We start from the raw sequence: 20,925 nt of genomic DNA on the forward strand, positions 1-20,925 counted from the left end.
TTTGAAGTAAGAGATTGCGATGGGTTTGACTATGGAAATAAAAAACGATCTCATTCCTCTCTTATCCTCTTATTATCTTCATCATTTTGATTTCCATTTCCATTCGTAGTAACTTGCTCTTGTACTTGTTTACCAAAATTTAAACCATTTTTAACTATTCCTTCAACTAATTCTTTCAATCTTTCATCAGGTTCTTCACCAGTTTCTTGACATTCTTTCATAATTTTTTCAGCTTCAATCATTAATAAATCACTTTGTTCAGTTGTAAAATTTTCTAAAGCTAATTGATTTATTCCTTCTTCTGATTCTTCTTCTACTTGATCTTGTTGATTACTATTTAATTGTTCTTGTTGATTTTCTGGAATTAAAGAATTAAGATAAGATGAAATTGAAGGATGATCTTCTTCTAATTGATTTGCTGCCTATAAAATTCATTAAATTAAATTTTAACTTTTTGTCAATTTAAAATGTTTTGGAAATACTTACTGTTAAACCTTCTTCATTTTTTAATGTTATTTCAGCACCATTATCAATTAAAAATTTAGCTGTTTCTAAATTTTCAACAACGAATAAAGGTGTTTCTCCATCATCATCTGTTATATTTATATTACCTCCTTTTGAAATTAAATAAGATAATAATTCAATATGAGCATAAGATGATGCTGCATGCCTATTTAAAAAATGAGAAAGAATCAGTAAAATTATTATCAAAATATAATCCATAAATTCCAAATCATTCATCAAAATCAAATAGCGCATTGAAGGTTGGTCTTGCTTGCAATATAGCAAAGAAAACTCACATTGGAGTATAGGAATTCGAATCTTTATCATTTGGTGACATTCCTTCATTTTCAATCAAATACTAGGAATGCGTCAATTTATAATCAGCTATTATCTTGGTGTGCAATTGATTTGGCCAACAAGAAAAGCTCACTTGTACCCTTGCTAAATCACCATCACTTGCAGCTACCCATAGATTCTTATTAGATGAAGAAGCTTGTACCATTTTAACTATGTTTTTCTGTGTTAAATTGAGGATTTGATGAGGATTGAATGCAAAATTGTGTTATACTGTAAATTACGAGGATATCTGGATTGGGCTTTGTATAGTGGCAAAATAGCAAGAAGATGAAAATCATTGATAAGTCGATATGATGATATCATCATTTCTTGCAACTATAACTTCGAGCGTGTTGATGATCTGGAATTGGAGAATGATGACGCTAAACGCTGAATTTCTTATAGATAAATAATGAAAGAGTCCGATATACTCAAACCAATAACTCCTACTTTCTCAAGTGAAACTCACATATAGCGACTTTGTCAGGGATGATATAAGAACAATCACAATGTCGAATCAACTAATATCACAAATCCGTACAATCTCACAAACCCCTTCTACGTCTCTCCAATATGATCAAGTTAGATCACATATAGACTCACAATTCTTTGATTTAGATGCTTTACTTTATCCCATAGCTGGACCAAGTAAACGAAGAAAGAGGAATTCGGAAGAGGAAATCAAATATTGGGAAGAGAAAGAAAGACAAGCTTCGAAAGAGGTTAGCGAGCTCTCCCCCTTAATTCATCGTTGTTAATGATAATCTGATTTTTATTTGTATTATAGCTTGAAGAAACTACTGAAGCCCTTCCTAAACAAATTGAAGTCACACAAGAAAAATTACAAGTTCTATTGAGTTCAGCTCAAGAATTATCAATTCAAAGATATTCTATAGCGGATAAACTCGCTAATTTAGTTTCTGAAATATCTACAACCGGTGAAAATCAATCAAATGGACAAAGTATATTGAATCAACTTGAAATTTTACAAAATGAATTAAGTAGACTGGAAGCTGGATTACAGTGGGCAAAAATCTTGGAAGAGGTCATCAATCTCAGGTCAGCTACATCGAGCTGTAATATATATATATAGCGAAGTAAGCTGAAATTGAAGCTGTTTATAGCGAGAAAACTTTGAATCCAACATCTCATAAACCATCTCCACTTGCTGCTTTGCCGTATTATCGTCAGCTTAATGATCTAATAAATAGATTACTGGGGTCATTACCTCCTGAGATGGCTTTAGTCAAAGTTGCCATTGAAGTGAAAGAACGGACTTGGCAAGCATTGAAAGATCTTATGTCTCAGTGAGTAGAACTTCGCGGGCCAGGTGAACAAAGGATCCAAGCTGACGTTTTGAGTCTCAGAAATCTCATGGACGCTTGTGAATCCCTTGGCTGGCCCAAAAAAGTGTTGTACGAAAATATCTCTACAGAAGATAGGAGGACTTTCGAAAATGCTTTCAAGGATTTACTATATTTGCAAGCAGAGTAAGCTGTATCCTAAGGCGATCCATTTCGAGGTATCAGCTAACATGTCGGTCATTTCACAGAGGCGAGGAGTTACATGGAGAAGACCGACCGTCACATTGGTCTGTAGGAAAAGGATTGTACCCTATACAAGCGATGATCAAACCTATAGAACTGAGGTTCAAATATCATTTCATGGGCCAAAAAGGCACGAACAGAGTAGACAAGGTAGGTCCTTCTTCTCCCCAGTGATATGGTCAAGCTCATGGATGATCCGTTGATCTACAGCCTGAATGGGCGTTCGCAAATATTCTAGATCAGATATATGAACATCAATCATTTCTATCTTCTTATGTTCAGCGTCTCGCTTCGCTATCAGGATATGAAGATATCGATATCAAATCTGAATTCACCTTGTTGCTCTTCCCTATACTCCTCTCCTTGCTTAAATCTCGAATACCGTATTTACTTGATCATCCAGCTTTACTGGCACATACGATCTACCAGACTGTTGTCTTTGACGAAGCTGTCAAAGAAGGTGGTTTTCAACTAGATTCAACATCCTTGTTCGAAGATAGAGAGACTGCACCTTGGGAAGGTCTCAGTGGAGTAATACTAAGAGAGAAAGACTGGTTCGAAAGATGGCTACAAGGTGAAAAGAAATGTTAGTTCACCTCCCGTCCTTCGACAAGCGATGAAGTGTGTGCAAACTGATATGAATAACAACGCAGTCGCCGACGGGCAATTGAACGAGATTATCTCATCTCCTGAAGCTTGGACTATCAGCGATGAGATCAGTGAAGAAGAGGAAGGTCAGTCCTTAGGATTGAAAGCTACCACTAGCGCTAGACAAGTAAAGGCGCTAGTCGAGCAAATCACAGGTAAGTGGGCATAGCATGACGAATGAGCAGTCAATTCATATGTCGATTGTTTACTTGTAGACCGCTACGCACCTCTACCCGACTTGGCATACAAGCTTCCTTTCCTCCTTTCAACCCAATTACCGATACTTCAGAACTATCTTTCCCGCATATCTGGATCACTTGACGCTTTCGAGACACTCTCTTCAGCCTTTGTGCGAGCTGTACCTGGTGCTTTAGCCGGTAATACGCGTAGCGGTGTACATATTGATCAAGCCAAACTGACTTCGGGCAAGAATGGCCTGGAAAGATTGATGAAGGCTTGGTTATCTTCGAAATGGGTTGAGGAAGGAATGCGAAGGTGGGCTGATGACTTGGTGAGTCACGGCTTCCTGATTTGCTCAGCTACAATCCGAAGCTGATAAGAGCCCCTTAGTTTTTCGTGGAGATTGCATCGGACTTGGCTGCTTCCCAAGCATTAAAGTACAGATATTCATCTGATACCCTTCTGCCTTCTCTTTTGAAGGGGTCAGCCACAGATGTCAATCCTTCGACAACAGTTTTCGATGTTGTGCTGGAACGTTATGATCATTTAACATCAAGAGCTGAGGATATGATGGTGAAGGTTATCACGGTAGAGACAGAGAACGACCTGAAACAGCATCTCACAAGGAAATGGGATCGCCCGCCTTCCGCCGAACCGACAAATCCATCCTCCTACCTCTTGTCAGCCTTGACTACCTATTCGTCTCACCTATCAGCAATCTCAGATACATTACCTCCCTTAACAGTCTCGAAGATATACAGAAAAGTAGTAGAACATATCTCAAATCATATACTTCAGAGAGGCGTATATGCAGGATGGTCAAAATTTACTGAACACGGGGGAATAGATTTGCAACTAGAAATCAAAGAATGGAAAGAAGTCTCCTCGACTTCCCTTCTTTCTTCTTCAACCTCGACTGTTTTAAGATCAATAGTATCTATCGATGTACCTTGGCAGAAATTAGAAGATATTTCTAAGATACTTGTACTTCCTACCGGAGATGCAAAAGAGACTGTTACTTTTGCTCAAGCTATGGCTTCAGCTTGGGCAGGAGAAGAGGGATTGAAAGTATTCAATGATAGATTAGGTGTAAATCTAAACAAAGAAGAATTACAAGCTATATTAAGAAGAAGAGTTGAATGTTGGCGATAATGATACTCAGCATGTTTATTTCATTTGAAAAACCATGAGATGCATAATGTATGAGCAATTCTTCATGAAGCAATAATCATTGTCATGTTATCGTTATCATGATATCTTTATCGTCATCATATCTCACACGTGATCTGACATTCATCACCTCCACTTTGATAGTACGAAAGGTTGATCACTTATTTTCCTTCTCTCGCATCAATTCACCTTATCTGTATTCAAACCCTCCTTACGAGACTTCAGTCATAACAGCCATCTTTGAAGAAGAACAGATGGAGCCTTGTATCAAACACCATATATAGATTGTCGAGGTTCCACTACACAGTGTATTCAACTTGTCTTCCATGGGAATATCGAATTTTGACAGCGATAGCTGACGAGAATGACATCAATGTTGGCTTTCCTCACTTCAACATCCCCTGAAGCTCACGCTTCAACTTCAAAGTCATCATCGTCATCGAAAGCACTCAGTATGCCTCCTCCTGAATTTTCTGGCATTGCCGATGGGGTTCAATTACCTACACCAACATCTTCAGTTTCATATAATGGTATAACGAATTATCAAAATGAAAGACAATCAACAAATTCTTCTACGTCTATAAGAAGGCGAGGAATAAATTCACCTACACCTACACCTCAACCAAGTCAATCATTTACACAAGAATTGTTTAGAATTACACAACTTTTACTTTCTTTAGACTCAGATACAAGAAAATCAGTTAAAGAAACTGAATTTAAATTAGAAAATTTAGAAGATTTATTAGGAAATAAATTAAAATCATTTGAAAGTACTTTAGATGGTATAAAGAACTTATTAGAAGAAGGCGAGATTTCTAAAGTAGAATTGAAAAATTCAGTTGAAATTTTGAATGGAAGAATAGAGAATATTGAGAGAATGTGTAGATCAATTAGTAGAAGTCAAAGTTTTCTTGAAAATGGGACTTCCAGAGGAATTCAAGTTGGTAGAAGTAGGAGTCATACAAGGGAACAATCGTCTTCTATCAATCAATTACCAGTCCAACCTGACATGAGTGGACTTCGAATTGACAAGACGTCAAATACTTTCGGACATCGAAGGGCGGATGATCAATCAAACTTTGATACTTTTATTGACGACAATAGCGGAAATGACGGTGTAGACGAGGCAAATGATCTAGATCTGTCTATGGAAATGGATGATGATTTTCAACCTCCTGATATGAATAACGAATCGCAAACTCCTGATATGAATAACAAATCGCACACTCCTGATATGATTAATGAGTTACACGCTCCCGACATTGAAATCGGTGTTGATCCACAAGAAATAATGCGGTCTCCGTCTCAAGGATTATCTAGCAACGCCAAGAATCATACATATCAAGCTGATGGCGGACAGCAGGAAAAGAGCATCAGACAGAAGGTTGCCGCGGTCATTGCTAGGGAAAATGAGCTTGCGAATACAGTGTGAGCTGCTCCATGTCTCCATCGCACTACTTGCTTATACTGATGAGATTTTTGTTGACAATATCGGCAGGCATCTTTCTCCGGTCGACGATCTCAATGACGCTCCATTGCAAGAAATTCCGTCACCCAGCTACCAGACCCGTTCCCGCAGGAAGTCAAGCTTACATCCACCGATAGGTTCCCCACATTTATCGCATGCATCATCTTCGACCATCTTTCAGGTCGATGACCACCAGGAATCAGGGTCTTCTTCGAAACCACCTCCAAGGTTACCCTTTCCACCCCGAGGAGAGCCAGTGTCGTCACCATCTACTCAGACTAGAAAAAGGGGGAGACCGAGAATCAGCCTCAGCCAAACGAAAGGTGGTAAATCGCACAATCGTCCGATATCAGTAGATTCGAAATCGTCTGGCTCTGTGCAGGAAATTGACGACGAAGATTTCACTCCGAGGAAAAAGAAGAGGAGAAAGAGTATGTTGAAATCAAACGTGGTAAAGGATGAAAAGAAACCGCATGATTATAGCAAATATACAAAAGCAGGTACAGCTAGAATCAGGAAATTCAAAGGTCAAGTGAGATTAGCTATAAAATGTCTTGCACCTTCCGATGGGAGTAGATTATCAGAAGCTACTTGGCCTGATAAAGGTCCAAATACTGCCAGGGGAAGATTAGAAGAGATAATTTGTGATGCATGTAAAGGAAGATGTCATTGGTCTTGTTCTGGTATACCCGAAGATAAAGATATGTCTAGTGAGAATTGGATCTGTCCAGACTGCGCGTATCGGATTGAAGTTGAAGGTGAGTGAAGCTCCCCAGCATAAAATTCATATCTTACGAAGAAAATACGATCCGTCCTGAATACGGGTCAGGTCATAAGAGGAGTAGCTGATGAGGGAAAATAAATACCAGACACACCTCGAATCCTGATTGAGAGTACGCAACAGCTGAAGTGCATCAGATATAATTGTATCCTCCGGTGAGTGGTTGAAATGCGTCGTTTTCCTGACCAAGCAATTCAACTGATTATCTACTGATCCCTCTAGTGAAAAACGAGCCATTGAGCATCAGGAAGGTGAGGAAGAGCGATACTTTGTTGAAAAAATTGTTGGAAGACAGGCAATTGCAAGAGAACCCGATTCTCAAAAGCGAGTCTTCCTCTATCTAGTCAAATGGGATGGGTACGAATTGAATGACTGTACGTGGTGAGTCGAATTCACGCTAGATCTCTCACATCTCTCTCAACTGGACCGAGACTTATCGGATAATGGTTGAGGTGCAGGGAACCACCCGCCCATCTGGAACATCATATCGACAGACTTTTGGCGGAATTTGATATAGCTGCAAAACGAACAAAGAGCAATACAAAAGCGAGAGTCTGCATTCTGCCCGAAGCTAGGAAGTATTGGGATGAGAACACTGGCGAACCTGTTGCCCAGATTTTGCAAGAAGAGTCATCGGGCACCGATGAGCTTAATGTCGACCATCGGGATCCAATTGACGAATCGGACAATATAACCCAAGACAGCCCCGAGAAAGCTATGAGCCAGATCAGCTACGACAGGGTTACTGCGGATGATCCGATACTTTTGACGGAACAGAAGGGGGATGACAAAGCGCCTGATCCCCCAGGTTTAGAGCAGAATGAAGAAGATGAAGAGATCGACGAGTTGGACGATGATCAAGAGGATCAGCAGTTGCAATCGCAAAATAGTAACGAAGAGGTAGGGGGTTTGCGGTCTCAGGGCAAAGCGGATGACGAAGCAACGCAAGGGGAAAGAATCGTCACAGAAGATAATGACGGCCAAGAAGGGGAAGATGAATTGGTGGACGAATTGGAAGATACAGACAGGCCTGTTATCTCTGACGAAGCTCAAGGTGAAGTAGGAGAACAAACACCTGAGCAAAAAGGAAGAAGCTTCTTTGGTATTAGGATGTTTTGATACAGTGTAGGTATATGATATTGTTTTTCAATATCAATTTGTATAAAAGATAAACCACGACACGAAACGAATCATTGGCTATGTACGAATCATATAGAGTACAATATCAGGGCAATAAAAGAAGTTGAAAAACTCAGATTAAGCGGGAAAAGTTCGCAATTCCGAAAATGCATAAAGAAACGAACCATGCTATGTATATATTACAGTTATTTTACATACCGAGTTCATACGATAAATGACTAGCCAGTCGTATAATACAATACAATAATGTCCATACCACTGAAACAATTCCATCTGGGATACGAAAACTAACAGATACTACCTCTATGAGCTAACATACCTCTTAACCAAGGATGTCTTTCAACTTCTTGAATTGTAGCTCTTCGTCTTGGATCAGTATGTAAACATCTAACTAATAAATCATATGCGCCAGGTGGAATACTTCTTTTGATTTTAATTCTGCCATCTGCTGCCCAAGTCGTATTTGGAAATGGACTTTCACCTGAGAGTAGTATACCTAAAATAATTCCAATTGACCAAATATCTGCTGGAGCAGCATGATAATGTCTACCATTTAATACTTCTGCTGAAGCGTATGACATTGTTCCTCTGAAATGATCATACAAAATTGGTTTTGCATTAGGATCTTCAATTACTGCTGATCCAAAATCAATAATTTTAACCTAAATGATTGTCATTAGCTTAATACAGTATAAGTATTTCTCAAATAAAATACAAAAACTTACACATAAATTTCTATCAATTACGATATTTTCATCTTTTAGATCTCTATGATATATACCTCTTCTATGTAAATAACCAACAGCATCTACAATTTGTCTAAATATGATTCTAGCTTGATCTTCTGTAAATCTTTGATGTTCAACACATTCAAATAAATCATATGATGCTCTTCTTGCCATATTTGGTCTTGAACCATTTTTACTTTCTTCATTGTTCATCGGATTAAGTTTAGACCAATCAACAGAATGTACAGGAGAAAAAAGTAAAGCTGATCCTGGTGTTTGAGGTGGAAGAATTGTAGGTATAATCATTGGTAAAGAAGGTGTGGCAGTTGGTAAAGGATTTTGTAAAGTATCTGGAGCTACGAGTGTATGTCCAGGCTCCCAAGGATCACCATGAAGTTCTTGTACCTAAAAAAAACATATACAAGGTTAAGCTAAGACAAGAGTAGGGATATGAGTCATTTTGAAAGAAACTCACGAGGTAGAAAAATTCATTATCTTCATATAATTCTTTAAATCCAATTATACTTGGATGTCTTACTCTACTCAAAACAAAACTTTCAACAGGTTCACCTTCTAACATTGCATAATCGCATTCTTGAATTCTATCTTTAAAAATGAATTTAACTGCAACTTCAATTCCACTAATATTTTTATATCCAGTTTGAATAGCTGAACAAACAAATCCGAAACCACCTGAACCAAGTTCATCTCTAATAATATATCTTCTTGAAAAAGCAGGACATAATTTTCTACCTTCTAAATAATGAGCTGCAACTTCTGATCTTGGTAATTCTGTAACTACTGGAGGAGGTGTGATTGATGGTGTAGGACATTGAGAAACTGGTGCAGAAGGGTATAATATTGGATGATGTAAATGTAATGCATTTGTTGGATCAGGTAGATTATCATTAATGTATGGCGGAGTGTATAATTGATTGTTCAATTGTACCGCTCTAGGAGCCGGGGTGTTGAGTTGATATTCCGGTGAAAAGACATCGTTGAATCCTAATTGAGATTGAGGCTGACAAGGGAATATGTAGTCTAAAGGTCGGTGGGGTGAAGGAGAAGTTGCCGGCATAGGAAAGGCTGGTGGGTCTGATAGAGGAGATGGAGGCTCGAAAGAAGGTTGGTTGCCTTCCCTAACGTTAAGGTTCAGGTTTAGATTTTGTCGTTCACCCCATGATGGCAATCTAGTGATGGGTAATCTAGGCAAGGGACATTTAGGAGGAGACCCAAGCGAGAATGTCGGTTTAGACGATGTTTTGTAATTTTGGGAATTGAACAGGTTAGCGTCCGAAGTGTTGAAAGGTGAAGAGGAGAACAAATTTGCTGTTGGACTATGAAATTGAGTAACGCTCCCCATTTCATCTTCGTAATTAATCTCATCATCTTCAATCAGAGCTTCGTTGATCAGATCTGATAGTGGGAGTGCATTCGGAGTAGTTATATCATTTTCAGGTTCCGATCCTGCACTGTATAACAGATGATTATACGTCTCATGAGTATGAGTTTGAGGGGTGGCGAATGACAACCCGTCGAAAAGATGAGTTAACTTTCGAGTAGGTGATAAGTGTGGTAATTGTTGAGGAGGAAATGGAAATTCTGATGCATGATCGAAGTTTTCAAGAGTCTGAATCTTTCCCTTTTGAACCTCTTGTATATCTCTCTTTTGAGCTTGAGAAGGTGGGGTTGATAATTTGGCAGCCGAATAATTGAACTTGGTTGATAAACTTGGAGAAGTAGGTGAAGCTGGTCTAGAAGAATAAGCAGGAAGAGCTTTCGAAGTTTTCCTTAAAGGTGGTGGAAGGGAATTTGGATAAAAGACTGCTTGACCTATCGAAGGTGATGACTTTCGCTTTTGTTCTCTTATAGGAGACATTTTGGATACAGTATCCAACTTCAGCGTCAAGCTAAGAAGATGGAATAATGTGCTTGAAATTTCCTCTGAATAGACGAAGAGATTTGTCCGGTTGACTTAATATACAATTGGGCCTAAGGCAATCTCTGTAATGTGCTATCAGTCCTGCGGATACTGAATCTAGGAACAAAGTGAGACACCCAAGGTGATTCGAAGCGTAACCCAACTGATGTGAAAACGAATATCGTTTGGCCAATGGAGCCTTGAGACAAGGATAACCCTTGTATGGGCTCGTTTCTTGAGATGACCCTTCAACGGGAATCAGGAATAACTAAATCCGGTTGTTCGTATGATGAGTAGACACTTCGCAAAGCTTGATGAGTCACTCCAGTACAGAGACCCGTAATGTATTGGGAATGAGGGTATGCTTGAGCTAGAACTAGTAAAGTTTCGCTAAAGAGAACAGTATGTGGCTATAATTTGAATTGAATATTTAGTCGTCCGAATGATTTCCTTTCAAGTTCACGTGGGCTTAGAAACACCCGTAACTTAGATAGGCTTCTTTGTTGTAAACTCTAACTTGCCATTTAGAATGAGGTAATCCGGTCAAACCCAGAAGTCGATTGTATTGTGTCGAGTAAGGTGTATGGTCAGACTTAGTGGAGCAGGTGTAGTTGTCGAAATCAAGCTGGGAAATTGTCCTGACGTTTTGGACTTTAAGGTATATATGCTAAAATCGATTAATGTCGAAGCAGCTGATATATCAATGAGCTAACCGAAGGGTACATGATCGGTCCCGTTTGAAGTAGTCTTAGATGTATTACCAGTGGTAACGGTTCAAGTCGATCAGGGCGGCCGTCTGATAGTCCCTCATGATTGACTCAGGATCTAACATAACAATCAGTCAAACAAATCGCCCACCAACCTGAGATAAATAGAGCAATCTAGGAACGATATTTGATCCAATCCCTGATTGGCCGATCTTGCTGCTTGTATTCATGATGAGTATGACGTTTCTGTTGCTTTTCAATATTAACTACATGTTTCGTAAACGATCGAATATGACGGGAGACTCTGACCATTCAAAAGGTCTCATAGGTAGGGTTCCGGCCCAAACCGTTCGTGTATATGGATAAGTGCGAAGAGAAGAAGCGGAAAGGTCAGGGGCAAGGACACTAGCTTCAGAAGCAGCTTACTCTCTACTCAAGCCCTCAGACTTTAGTGAGACGATGGATATGCATAATTAAGCTTTCTTCAAGTTATGCGTGATCAAATCAGCGTTACTGATCGCTGATTTGACTTTTCATTCGAAACAAGGGATAGAGTTCAAGCATGTGTCAAGCTTTGAACCCCTTTGGATCAATACGTGATTTTCCACTTTTTCCTTGGCAGCCCCATTGCACTACTCCACAATCAAATTCAGATGATGACTGATATGAATGAAGGCTTACTTCATGTTTTCATTTCCGTGTCTCGATTGACTGCAAGAGGCGTCCGAACTTTTCAATGGGAATCAGATGCCGTCAATATCTCAATACTTAGCCGAATAAGCAAGTTTCAGTTTCTAACATCAGAATCGATCTTGCGTAAACATGAATTGGATTTGAAAAGCATAAAAAGTATGTCCCTATGGATTTACGATGAGTCTGTGCTTGATCCTAAACCATCTCTGACCACGATTGTGCCTTTCATGAAGCAAATACATTCGAGACGATAGTAAGCCCCTTACCGAGATGGAGCTTACTATGAGACTCGGCTAGCACGAATATAGAATATGTGTGTGTAATGACTTGCAGTTCATCTTTCGGGCATCGGGTAAAGCCATGCTGATCCGCCTTCTAACTTGAGATAATACGTCTAAGCCTTTCGATGTCACGATCCACAGCACCATCGGTACGTTGCCCGCCGAAGACCGACGGTGAAGATTACCGATATCCTTTTCAAAGTTGATGCAAGGATAAGCTTGATGGCAAAAATATGCAGCGGATCTTCTCCAGTCTATTCAGTATTCCTGGATGACAATGTGGCGGGAGATTAAAAACATGTCTTGTGTCAAAGATTGGCGACGGATACAGCATATATCATTGAGTATGTCTCAGCAGATCGGATTATTTACTTATGAAAGATTGTCAGCCAGATGATAGATGCGTTCTACTAGAGTCATGGCGCGAAAAATCACTCAATCAAGGCTGACAATTGTTTCGAGAGATGATGAAATACTCGTTTCGGTAACCCTTAAAATCACTCGCGAACCAATCGAGAATTCTGATTCCGCTCCAATCCGTAATAACCGGAACCTTGATAAATGCACAATGTGACTCTTATCGTGAGACATTAATGTATAGGTCAACATCACAGAACTGGCCTCGTCATTATCAGCGACTCTCGCAAAGGAAAATTGCCAGAAGAACTCGCTATAAGACATCTTAAAGCATACATGTCTGGCGAGAGATGACCACAAAATCTACTGGACCAGTCACCATATCTCTCAATCAGTTGATATCTGATCCAGAAGCTCTACATGATAATATAGTATCAGCATTAGGATCCGGACCAGGATGTCTGGGCATCATAGTAATTCAAGGTGAGCTTGATACCTTCGAGTACTTTAATACCTTCTTACCCAATCTCGGGCCGATCTGACCTACTAACGCATGGAATGTAATAGACCTTCCATTCGAGTTCATAGCCCTGAGAGAAAAGCTGTTCAGACTATCTCATCAATTCGCCAATCTACCTGATTCGATCAAAGAGGACCTTGCCAAACCCGAAACTTCATATTGCTTCGGATGGTCTCATGGGAAAGAAGTCATGAATGGGGTAAGTACAAATTGAACCATCATTTACCCAGGAAACAAGAATCGACCGCAAAGATATAAAAGCTATAATCTTCAAAAGCTCACTTTGATTTGACTTCAGAAACCCGATACTCAGAAGGGATCGTTTTATGCGAATCCTCTGATCGATGTTCCAAATGTATCAGAAACTCTACGTCGGGACTATCCAGAATATTATGCTGGGAATGTCTGGCCGAAGGGTATAGAAGGTTTAGAAGAATTTGAAGAGACTTTCAAGGCGTAAGTGATTTTCTATTAAAGCTATCATTAACGAGTCAAAAAACTGAATATACCGGGACTGATGGAAGTGAATGATTCTTAGGCTAGGTAAGATCATATCCGATGTTGGAATAGCTCTAGCGAAAGCTTGTGAAAAGTTCGGTAAGTAATAATTAGTGCGAAATAACCAAAGTGTTTCTTGAGCTAATAAATAAAATTACACTCAGTTTCACCTACACTGTCGAATCCTTCTGGTACAATTGCATCTTTGATCTCGTCGTCTAAATGTAATAAAGCCAGATTACTGCATTATTATCCTCAACCTCCGTCGTCAAGCGACACGGATGGTCAGGACGTACAAAACGATGCTTTATGTGGTACTCATCTTGATCATTCTCTCTTGACGGGACTTTGTGAGTAATTGCCATCTCGATAAATTCCGCTCATAATTTAAGGATTCGAAATTTAATCTGATCAATGATCTGCCCCAATAATAGGCTCGGCAATGTACCTTTCCCAGATTTCACCGGAATCTCCTCCTCAAATCGTGAGCTCGCCAAGTGATTCAACGGGACTTTGGATATATCCTAGAAATAGTAAGAATCCTGTCAAAGTGTCAATACCGGAAAATTGTTTGGGTATGTCATCAAGCCACCTTTTGACGTATGAGGTGATGTTGCTGATTTAATCTAATATCGATGGGATATAGCATTCCAGACAGGAGAAGCACTATCCTTACTCACTTCAAACAAATTATCAGCCACTCCTCACTTCGTGAGTGGATCAACGAAGAGTAAAGATCCAATCTCAAGGGAGACTTTTGCATTCTTCTTACAGTAAGTGTACCTGATCTAGAATGGAGTAATGAAGCGCTGCATGATTAGCCAGTAGTACGTCACTGAAAAAGCTGATACTGAGCAATGATTAGACCCGATGTAGACGATATCATAGGACCTGATGGAGAAACTTTTGGACAATTCACTAAAAGGGTATTAGGCAGACATTACGCCGAGAAAGCTATACATGAAGCTGAGGATTGACCGGATCACATAAATACCGATCGCATGAATATTGAAATCATTAAAGGGCTACAGAGCGTCATAGTTGTACAATAGCAGGAAATGTCCAATAATACGTACAATACATACTTTTTTACAATTGGGGTTGAGGAATAAGACTACATTTCTCTTCTAGTCTTCATGTTCTTCTCAGTATCATCATCAGAACGGCTACAACTCAGTCTTCCATTGCTTTTCCGCGTCTGTCAGAGGAACATACTGAAATCACAAACGTGAACATTAGCTTGTTTGTTAAAAGAGTAATTGACAATAAGCTGAGCTTACCATCACGCCGAACAGTTTCTTTTTGTGCACTTCTCCCGATTCCGATTTGTCAATCTGCCAAATATCTATAGGATCACTGATTATCAGTATACTGAGAGCTTGGGAATGTATTCCAAAGTACGGACCTTGAGAACCTTCGCCGACAGGTATGAACATTCGACCTGGTTTAGCAAGCTACCATAATGCTTTGATCAGCTTTGTCTCCCGGCGATACCATCCTGTAAGCCGACTCACCTGATCGATCAGTGCTTCGGGTATTTGCGGAGCAGCAGCTCCTACATGAATCACACTGAATGGAGCATGTCTAGGTGACCCTTTCCTTCCATCTCCACAGATCATGAAAACCCCACTCTTGTCTGTGTCAGAGGCAAGGGGTATTTCATCTTTTTGTAGGTTCTTTATTGATTGATCTACTAATCCTTGAATATGATCTATACCCACTATAGTAGCGGTCGGTGCTAAACGATGAAGCACTGCGGTGACTAAAGCATCCAATCACTTAGCTTACCGGCAAGATGCTATTATTATCTGATCGAAGAGCAGGAGCCTTCGATAGCAAGACATACGATATCCTGATCCACTACCTACGTCTAAGATAGCTCCTGTATGAGGTGAATTAACAATAGGCAAAAAAGATAACAAATTTTCACATGCATGTGCGTGCATGTGTGGTGCAGATATAGTTGCGCCGAAGCCAATCCGTCTGTACGTTACTACGTTAGCTGATTATGCACTAAAGTGCCTGACCAGCATCAAGCATGACCTATACCTGAGACATTCGGCACGGCATGTATGAGTATTTGACTTACTGGGGCGAGTCCTCATATGCATAAGACTGGTCTGGGACATAGTTCTTCCTGTCCACTTTCCGCATTGCCTATGGCATTCAAGGCTGATCTTAGCCGGCGTTAGACCACTATGACCATAATGGCACAACTTCACTGACCTCTGCTATTTGAGGTGAATTGATCAATCCATTCTTAACCATTTTATCGATCAGCTGAAAACATGAGGAGAATCAGCGACAGCTCCCACAGTGATGTAATGGGAAATGTGATTTGATTTATACACTCACATCCTCATTACTCTTGCCACTCGACATCCACGCCATACTGAATGACCTCCTAAAATGTAAGAAGGGTGAAATTGCTAGTACCAGGTGTATTACTCAGAATCAGTCTAGATGCCGGCCATTGCTAAAAATGGGAGGAATATCGATGTAAAGAACCTCTGAGATCAAGTAGTACGAGAATATATAAGTTTATGCATCACAATCCACTTATCTAGACGTTATTCTCAGTGAAACCATGTTAATCTGATTGTGGAAAGAGGATCTGTTCCCCACAATGCAAACGTCATACCCCGCACAAAGGTACGGTCAAATCCGCTTCGATATGCTCTGCTCAGGATGCCAACGAATCATATGATGGTGAGGAGCACGACTATTGGTCTCGTGATGTTATAAACTTCGCTCATGCGTTCATATAGGGTACAAGCATGTGTTGCAGATCACATCCGACGATGACGCCCATGTCACCTATACAAGTGTGCTCATATCTTGATGAGGATAATCGTCCAGGCTGAAATCTTCGATTGAACGCAAAAATGATTTCGTTCATGTTGTTCGCCTATTCATGTATATTCGAAAAAGAGGTTATCAGAGCCAGCTACCTGATATGAGTCAGCTTCGATTAGCAATCAAGTGACAGATAGCAGATCGATACAGATAAAAGATTGATCTAAGCTAATCCAAACCTCACGCACTTTATCTTGTTATTAGGGCGAAAGTGTTTTCAAGGAGGCGGACGTACTTAGGCAAGGTTTACTAATTATTTGGAATGCACAATTCTCATACATTTGTAACATCAAACGATATGAAGATATGGATGGCAAGTGAAAGACAATTTGGGAATCGGAGTATGCCAAATAGCCATCGGTATCCATCCTTTGCTGCAACATTCCTGTCATGAATCTATCCGAGAACAACGGACTATCAGAGACATTCGGAGAGACACTCGAAGGGCTTGGAAAACGGATGAGGAAAGTAGGCAACTTGTACCATATGGTCATCCGGAAGTAGTAAGAACTTAGACGATAGAGAGCGAACTTCGCCGAAAGTCGGAGACAGAACAAGATATATAAGATAAGACAAAATGGACATTTCATAGATTTAGTTTCCTCGTTGATCTTCGTTTGTTATCACCGTCTATAGTACATGTATCGGCTTAGCATGCTCTATGCTGTTCATACCCTATAGAGCTTAATTGAATTCATCACGAGGATATTAGACTACAATCTGCTAAGTCGATAACCGTCCGTGACAATTCCTAGGCAAAAATATCAACAATTCTAATTAGTGGGATCGATGGTGAGGTACATTTTTCTTTACCACTATAGACATCTTATACATGTTCCCTTACAGACGACAAGTGATATTTGGGATTGTCGACTAAGGAGCTTCTTCGGGTAATGAAAGCCATCGAACATATGGACTTTCAGCAATCTCAATTTGTCCACTGTTGTCCACTAAAGATTCAGGACTCGACATCATATATTCTTCTGGACTGGTTAAGATAGTTCCGCTAGCCAAAGATGGTGCTTCAGGACTTCCTAATACTGATCCCCTTCTATAGTAGGGTATAGGACCAGGATGTATACCCCTGTGATTTCGGAACTGTATCGTCGCCTCTTCGGTCAAGTCGCCCCATGTAGTGTCGATTCGATATGTTGCACCCCAATTAACGCTAGGATCGACCACACTGAAGTTCTCGACATTCAAAGTGCGATAAGGAAAGGCTACTCGAGAAGACCATGCAATTCTATCCCTATCCCACTCGTTCCATTGAATCTCACCTCCACTATCAATTTGTTGTAACATTGATTTTAATGTCTCCGCATCTTGTCTGCTCAACACGGCCAGGCTGTGCTCGGACCCAGCTGAGTTGGTGTCAATCTGACAATCTGAACGGGTTCCCGCTTTATGGATGGTTCCCATAGCAACCCTCATTGCTGCGATCATGCTGATTCGAAGACTTGACCAACTGACTTCACTCAGCTCATAATTCGGATTTTTATGACTAACGAAACGTTGATAAAGTGACATGATTGATTCGGGATCAATAAATGTACGTTCATTCTGATTTGCTGGCCACTTATTGAAAGAAATTTCCTCACTATTAGGTTCTTCACATTTGGAGAATGGAATTCGAAAATGATTGAACACAGTCGTACTTAAGAGGAAAGACCCGTCTTCTGCATAATATGAACTGTGAGGATTGACGGTAATTCCTCTATCTGGATCGCGAACCCTAGGTTGTAATGAATTTTCAAGTCGATATGCGAAGTCCCCTCCAGTTTCAGGTTCCAATCTTGGACCGGCAGCATTACCGTAAAGTATATCGGATTCTTCTTCCATCGTTTATTGTGAAGTAAAGAAATTCCAACGATCAACTAAGTATCGTAATGAAATTGTTAGTGTGATGATGATTCCTACAAGACAAGAGGATTTCAGCTTCTATATATGTGTTCTTATTGTTCGATCACAACCCTATACTGATGCGCTCAACCTTACAAAGAGACAAAAGAGCCTATGATGTATGTCGTGAATGGATTACTGAGTTCTCCGTCATCGCCGGACGTGCTCGACGATGACGTTGCTGTGCTAGGCCTTCTCAACCTAGGAAACACGAAGCTCCTTTTCAACAACTATGAACGAATGTATGAGGCCTGGACTTTACTCATCGATGACATTGCTGTGCCAGGTCTTCCCAACCTCAAGCAGAAACGGAAATTCCTTTCTTGACAGCCATGAATGGATATCTAAGTGTTCGTCATTTGCAAGGGAAGAGGGTGCATCGATGGGAACTGATTGATATCGTCATTTGCAGGGAAGTGGATGCACTAGATGGGAGCTGATTGATAACGATACATTTGTTAAGGGTTTTCTAATACCATTCGAAGAAATACCATTGTCGTCAACAGTGAATGAATGTCGAAGGGTTCGATTGTTACCACAAATCGAGTTCTCCAATCAGAGCTTTCCAATGACGATACTCTGCTATACTTCGTAATTTCAGGACGAAATATACAAAATTACATTTTCCTTAAGGCAAGGCATGAATGGATGTAAGAAACGTAGACTTTTCGTATGAAGTAATTTTTCGAAACGAGTAATTCTCATTAGAGGTGATGATGACTTTGAATGTTATGATTACTTTTGTATAATCGACCTTTGTTTGTTGTACAAATCTGTTGATTGAAAATCGGTCCTGTCGTTTCTCTGACGTGAACATCGGAAGGAGCTGTCATTCTCAGATCCCAACTTACAAAGTCTTCAGACGGATTTGACTACTTTTCAGTCTTCGACCTAGTCCACTCATCGTAATAGACACCTTCCTATTATAGTCCTCCTTTTACTTGGCAATGAGACAGGGCTTTAAAAAAATTTGATATACTCATTATCAAACACAGTCAAATTGATTCAATCATCATTGATGGAAGACTAAATTCAAGTGTAAACGGATCATCATCGTGAGGCCATCCTCACAACATGGCCAATGATATCAAGTTGATGCATGATAACATGAACTCTCAGAGGTACAACAACTCCCTTAACTTCCATACCCTTCAAGCCATCACCTAACTAACAAAATCTAAGTAAAAAGATTCGTTTCTTAAGCTCTTTGAGCAGTTCGGAGGTTTTGAAGGAGGTTACCCTTTGGTTTAAGGAATTGTACGTAAGCACCATCGTTAACAACTTGTTTTTGAGATTTGATAGCTTCGTAATCGGCTCTATCAAGAGGAGTGAAACCCCATTTCTTGGAAACGATGATCTTTTGTCTTCCTGGGAACTTGTATCGAGCTCTTCGGAGAGCTTCAATGATAACGGCTCTGTTGGAATCTTTACATCTGATAGAGATCAAAACTTGACCACTAAGAGTATAATACAATTGATTAGTCATTAGAAATTTCTCTTGAAAATCATAAATTAAACTCACATGTTGACTCGAGCGACGGAACCGTATGGTTTACCCCAAGCTCCTCTCATACCTTGTTGCAATCTGTGATATTAAGAAAAAAACGTGTAAGTGATGAATTTTCAGAATGAATTCTTTAAAGCAAAAACAACTTACCTATCCGCACCGGCACATGACAACATCTTGTTGATTCGGATAACGTGGAAAGGGTGAACTCTAACTCTCATGTGGAAAGCTTCTTTACCAGCAGTTTTGACGATGTACTTGTTAGCACAAATTCGTGCAGCTTCAAGAGCTTCAGATGAAAGTTGTTCATATTCGTCAGAGACTAAATGACAACAGAATGGGAAATCATCGACTGAAGCTCTCTTTCTACCCAAATCGAAGATTCTAATCTTAGGATCGGGTACACCTCGGTTGTATCGAGATTTAGGGAAACTAAGTCATCGTCATTCATCGATCAGTATTCGCATCCATATTTTATCTGGCATTCCATTTCCAATATATGTTATCCACTCACGGCTTGTTTTTACAGTATCTGTAACATCTAGCTGGTCGTCTACCCATTTTGACTAACTGAAAGCGCAATAAACGATATCAGCATGATTCTTACATTTGCTTCAAAGCCGATCCTTTCCATCCATGTCGTTCTTGCTGCTAAGTATGTCTCCCAGATTGTTTGCTAACCCATCCCAATTTGCCATCCTCAGCTTTCTTCCGTCTTTCCTGAATATCAATTTTCCATCAAGTGTTCTATCGGTGTTCCTGTACTATCTCCTCCTTTCTTCTTTGATGCTGACAAGCTGAATGTATACTCACTTTATCTATTTGTTGATGGATAAGGAAGAAGTAGAAGGGGAAAAGTGACGAATTAACTTATAAAGAAGTTAACGATTCAATGGATTGGTAATCCTAACGAAACCACCAAACTCACCAAACCCACCAAACCACGCTACGGTGAAAGGAAGTTGATCCGTAATTATTGTATGCTGAGTAATATTGGAAAAGTGGAGAACGGAGTTTGTCGGAGTTTTGTTGGTTCAATTAGTGGCAATGTTAAACTGTTTTAATCATCCTAAACCACGCGAGACTCATGAATCTCTTTAGCGGTGATGACCGATATCCGGATCTTTCGTAAAAGTCAAAAGGTTATCCGGGATAAGATAAATGTCAAAACAATTGACTTTTGG

At 40.0% G+C, this 20,925-nt stretch overlaps 8 protein-coding genes across 8 annotated transcripts; 3 read left to right on the top strand and 5 right to left on the bottom strand.

Moving 5' to 3' along the window:
* Positions 1-50: 50 nt before the first annotated feature.
* Positions 51-1,006, bottom strand: I206_103415 (uncharacterized protein; the record flags this gene model as incomplete). Its single annotated transcript, XM_019153352.1, has 4 exons — positions 51-422; positions 487-670; positions 801-862; positions 935-1,006. 4 exons carry the CDS (start codon positions 1,004-1,006, stop codon positions 51-53), a joined length of 690 nt encoding a protein of 229 aa, XP_019013513.1.
* A 343-nt stretch (positions 1,007-1,349) lies between these two features.
* On the top strand, positions 1,350-4,367 carry I206_103416 (uncharacterized protein; the record flags this gene model as incomplete). Its single annotated transcript, XM_019153351.1, has 9 exons — positions 1,350-1,562; positions 1,628-1,899; positions 1,965-2,147; positions 2,208-2,330; positions 2,393-2,537; positions 2,598-2,973; positions 3,041-3,190; positions 3,251-3,546; positions 3,606-4,367. 9 exons carry the CDS (start codon positions 1,350-1,352, stop codon positions 4,365-4,367), a joined length of 2,520 nt encoding a protein of 839 aa, XP_019013512.1.
* A 382-nt stretch (positions 4,368-4,749) lies between these two features.
* On the top strand, positions 4,750-7,753 carry I206_103417 (uncharacterized protein; the record flags this gene model as incomplete). The annotated part of the gene is made up of 5 exons (XM_019153350.1): positions 4,750-5,813; positions 5,884-6,611; positions 6,723-6,789; positions 6,857-7,015; positions 7,093-7,753. The coding sequence occupies 5 exons, from the start codon at positions 4,750-4,752 to the stop codon at positions 7,751-7,753; spliced, it is 2,679 nt and encodes an 892-aa protein (XP_019013511.1).
* Positions 7,754-8,061: 308 nt separating this feature from the next.
* On the bottom strand, positions 8,062-10,381 carry I206_103418 (uncharacterized protein; the record flags this gene model as incomplete). Its single annotated transcript, XM_019153349.1, has 3 exons — positions 8,062-8,436; positions 8,500-8,907; positions 8,978-10,381. The coding sequence occupies 3 exons, from the start codon at positions 10,379-10,381 to the stop codon at positions 8,062-8,064; spliced, it is 2,187 nt and encodes a 728-aa protein (XP_019013510.1).
* A 2,430-nt stretch (positions 10,382-12,811) lies between these two features.
* I206_103419 (uncharacterized protein) lies at positions 12,812-14,456 on the top strand (the record flags this gene model as incomplete). Its single annotated transcript, XM_019153348.1, has 8 exons — positions 12,812-12,944; positions 13,029-13,180; positions 13,280-13,437; positions 13,520-13,578; positions 13,644-13,829; positions 13,914-14,054; positions 14,126-14,252; positions 14,345-14,456. 8 exons carry the CDS (start codon positions 12,812-12,814, stop codon positions 14,454-14,456), a joined length of 1,068 nt encoding a protein of 355 aa, XP_019013509.1.
* A 189-nt stretch (positions 14,457-14,645) lies between these two features.
* I206_103420 (protein-L-isoaspartate O-methyltransferase) lies at positions 14,646-15,870 on the bottom strand (the record flags this gene model as incomplete). Its single annotated transcript, XM_019153347.1, has 8 exons — positions 14,646-14,693; positions 14,760-14,824; positions 14,885-14,933; positions 14,994-15,241; positions 15,326-15,462; positions 15,569-15,636; positions 15,706-15,759; positions 15,835-15,870. 8 exons carry the CDS (start codon positions 15,868-15,870, stop codon positions 14,646-14,648), a joined length of 705 nt encoding a protein of 234 aa, XP_019013508.1.
* Positions 15,871-17,208: 1,338 nt separating this feature from the next.
* Positions 17,209-18,174, bottom strand: I206_103421 (uncharacterized protein; the record flags this gene model as incomplete). The annotated part of the gene is made up of 1 exon (XM_019153346.1): positions 17,209-18,174. The coding sequence occupies one exon, from the start codon at positions 18,172-18,174 to the stop codon at positions 17,209-17,211; it is 966 nt and encodes a 321-aa protein (XP_019013507.1).
* Positions 18,175-19,432: 1,258 nt separating this feature from the next.
* I206_103422 (60S ribosomal protein uL16) lies at positions 19,433-20,302 on the bottom strand (the record flags this gene model as incomplete). The annotated part of the gene is made up of 4 exons (XM_019153345.1): positions 19,433-19,691; positions 19,757-19,819; positions 19,892-20,173; positions 20,256-20,302. 4 exons carry the CDS (start codon positions 20,300-20,302, stop codon positions 19,433-19,435), a joined length of 651 nt encoding a protein of 216 aa, XP_019013506.1.
* Between the last annotated feature and the right edge of the window lie 623 nt (positions 20,303-20,925).

This window comes from Kwoniella pini, chromosome 4 (assembly GCF_000512605.2).
Source record: "Kwoniella pini CBS 10737 chromosome 4, complete sequence".
Classification (NCBI taxonomy): Eukaryota; Fungi; Basidiomycota; class Tremellomycetes; order Tremellales; family Cryptococcaceae; genus Kwoniella; species Kwoniella pini.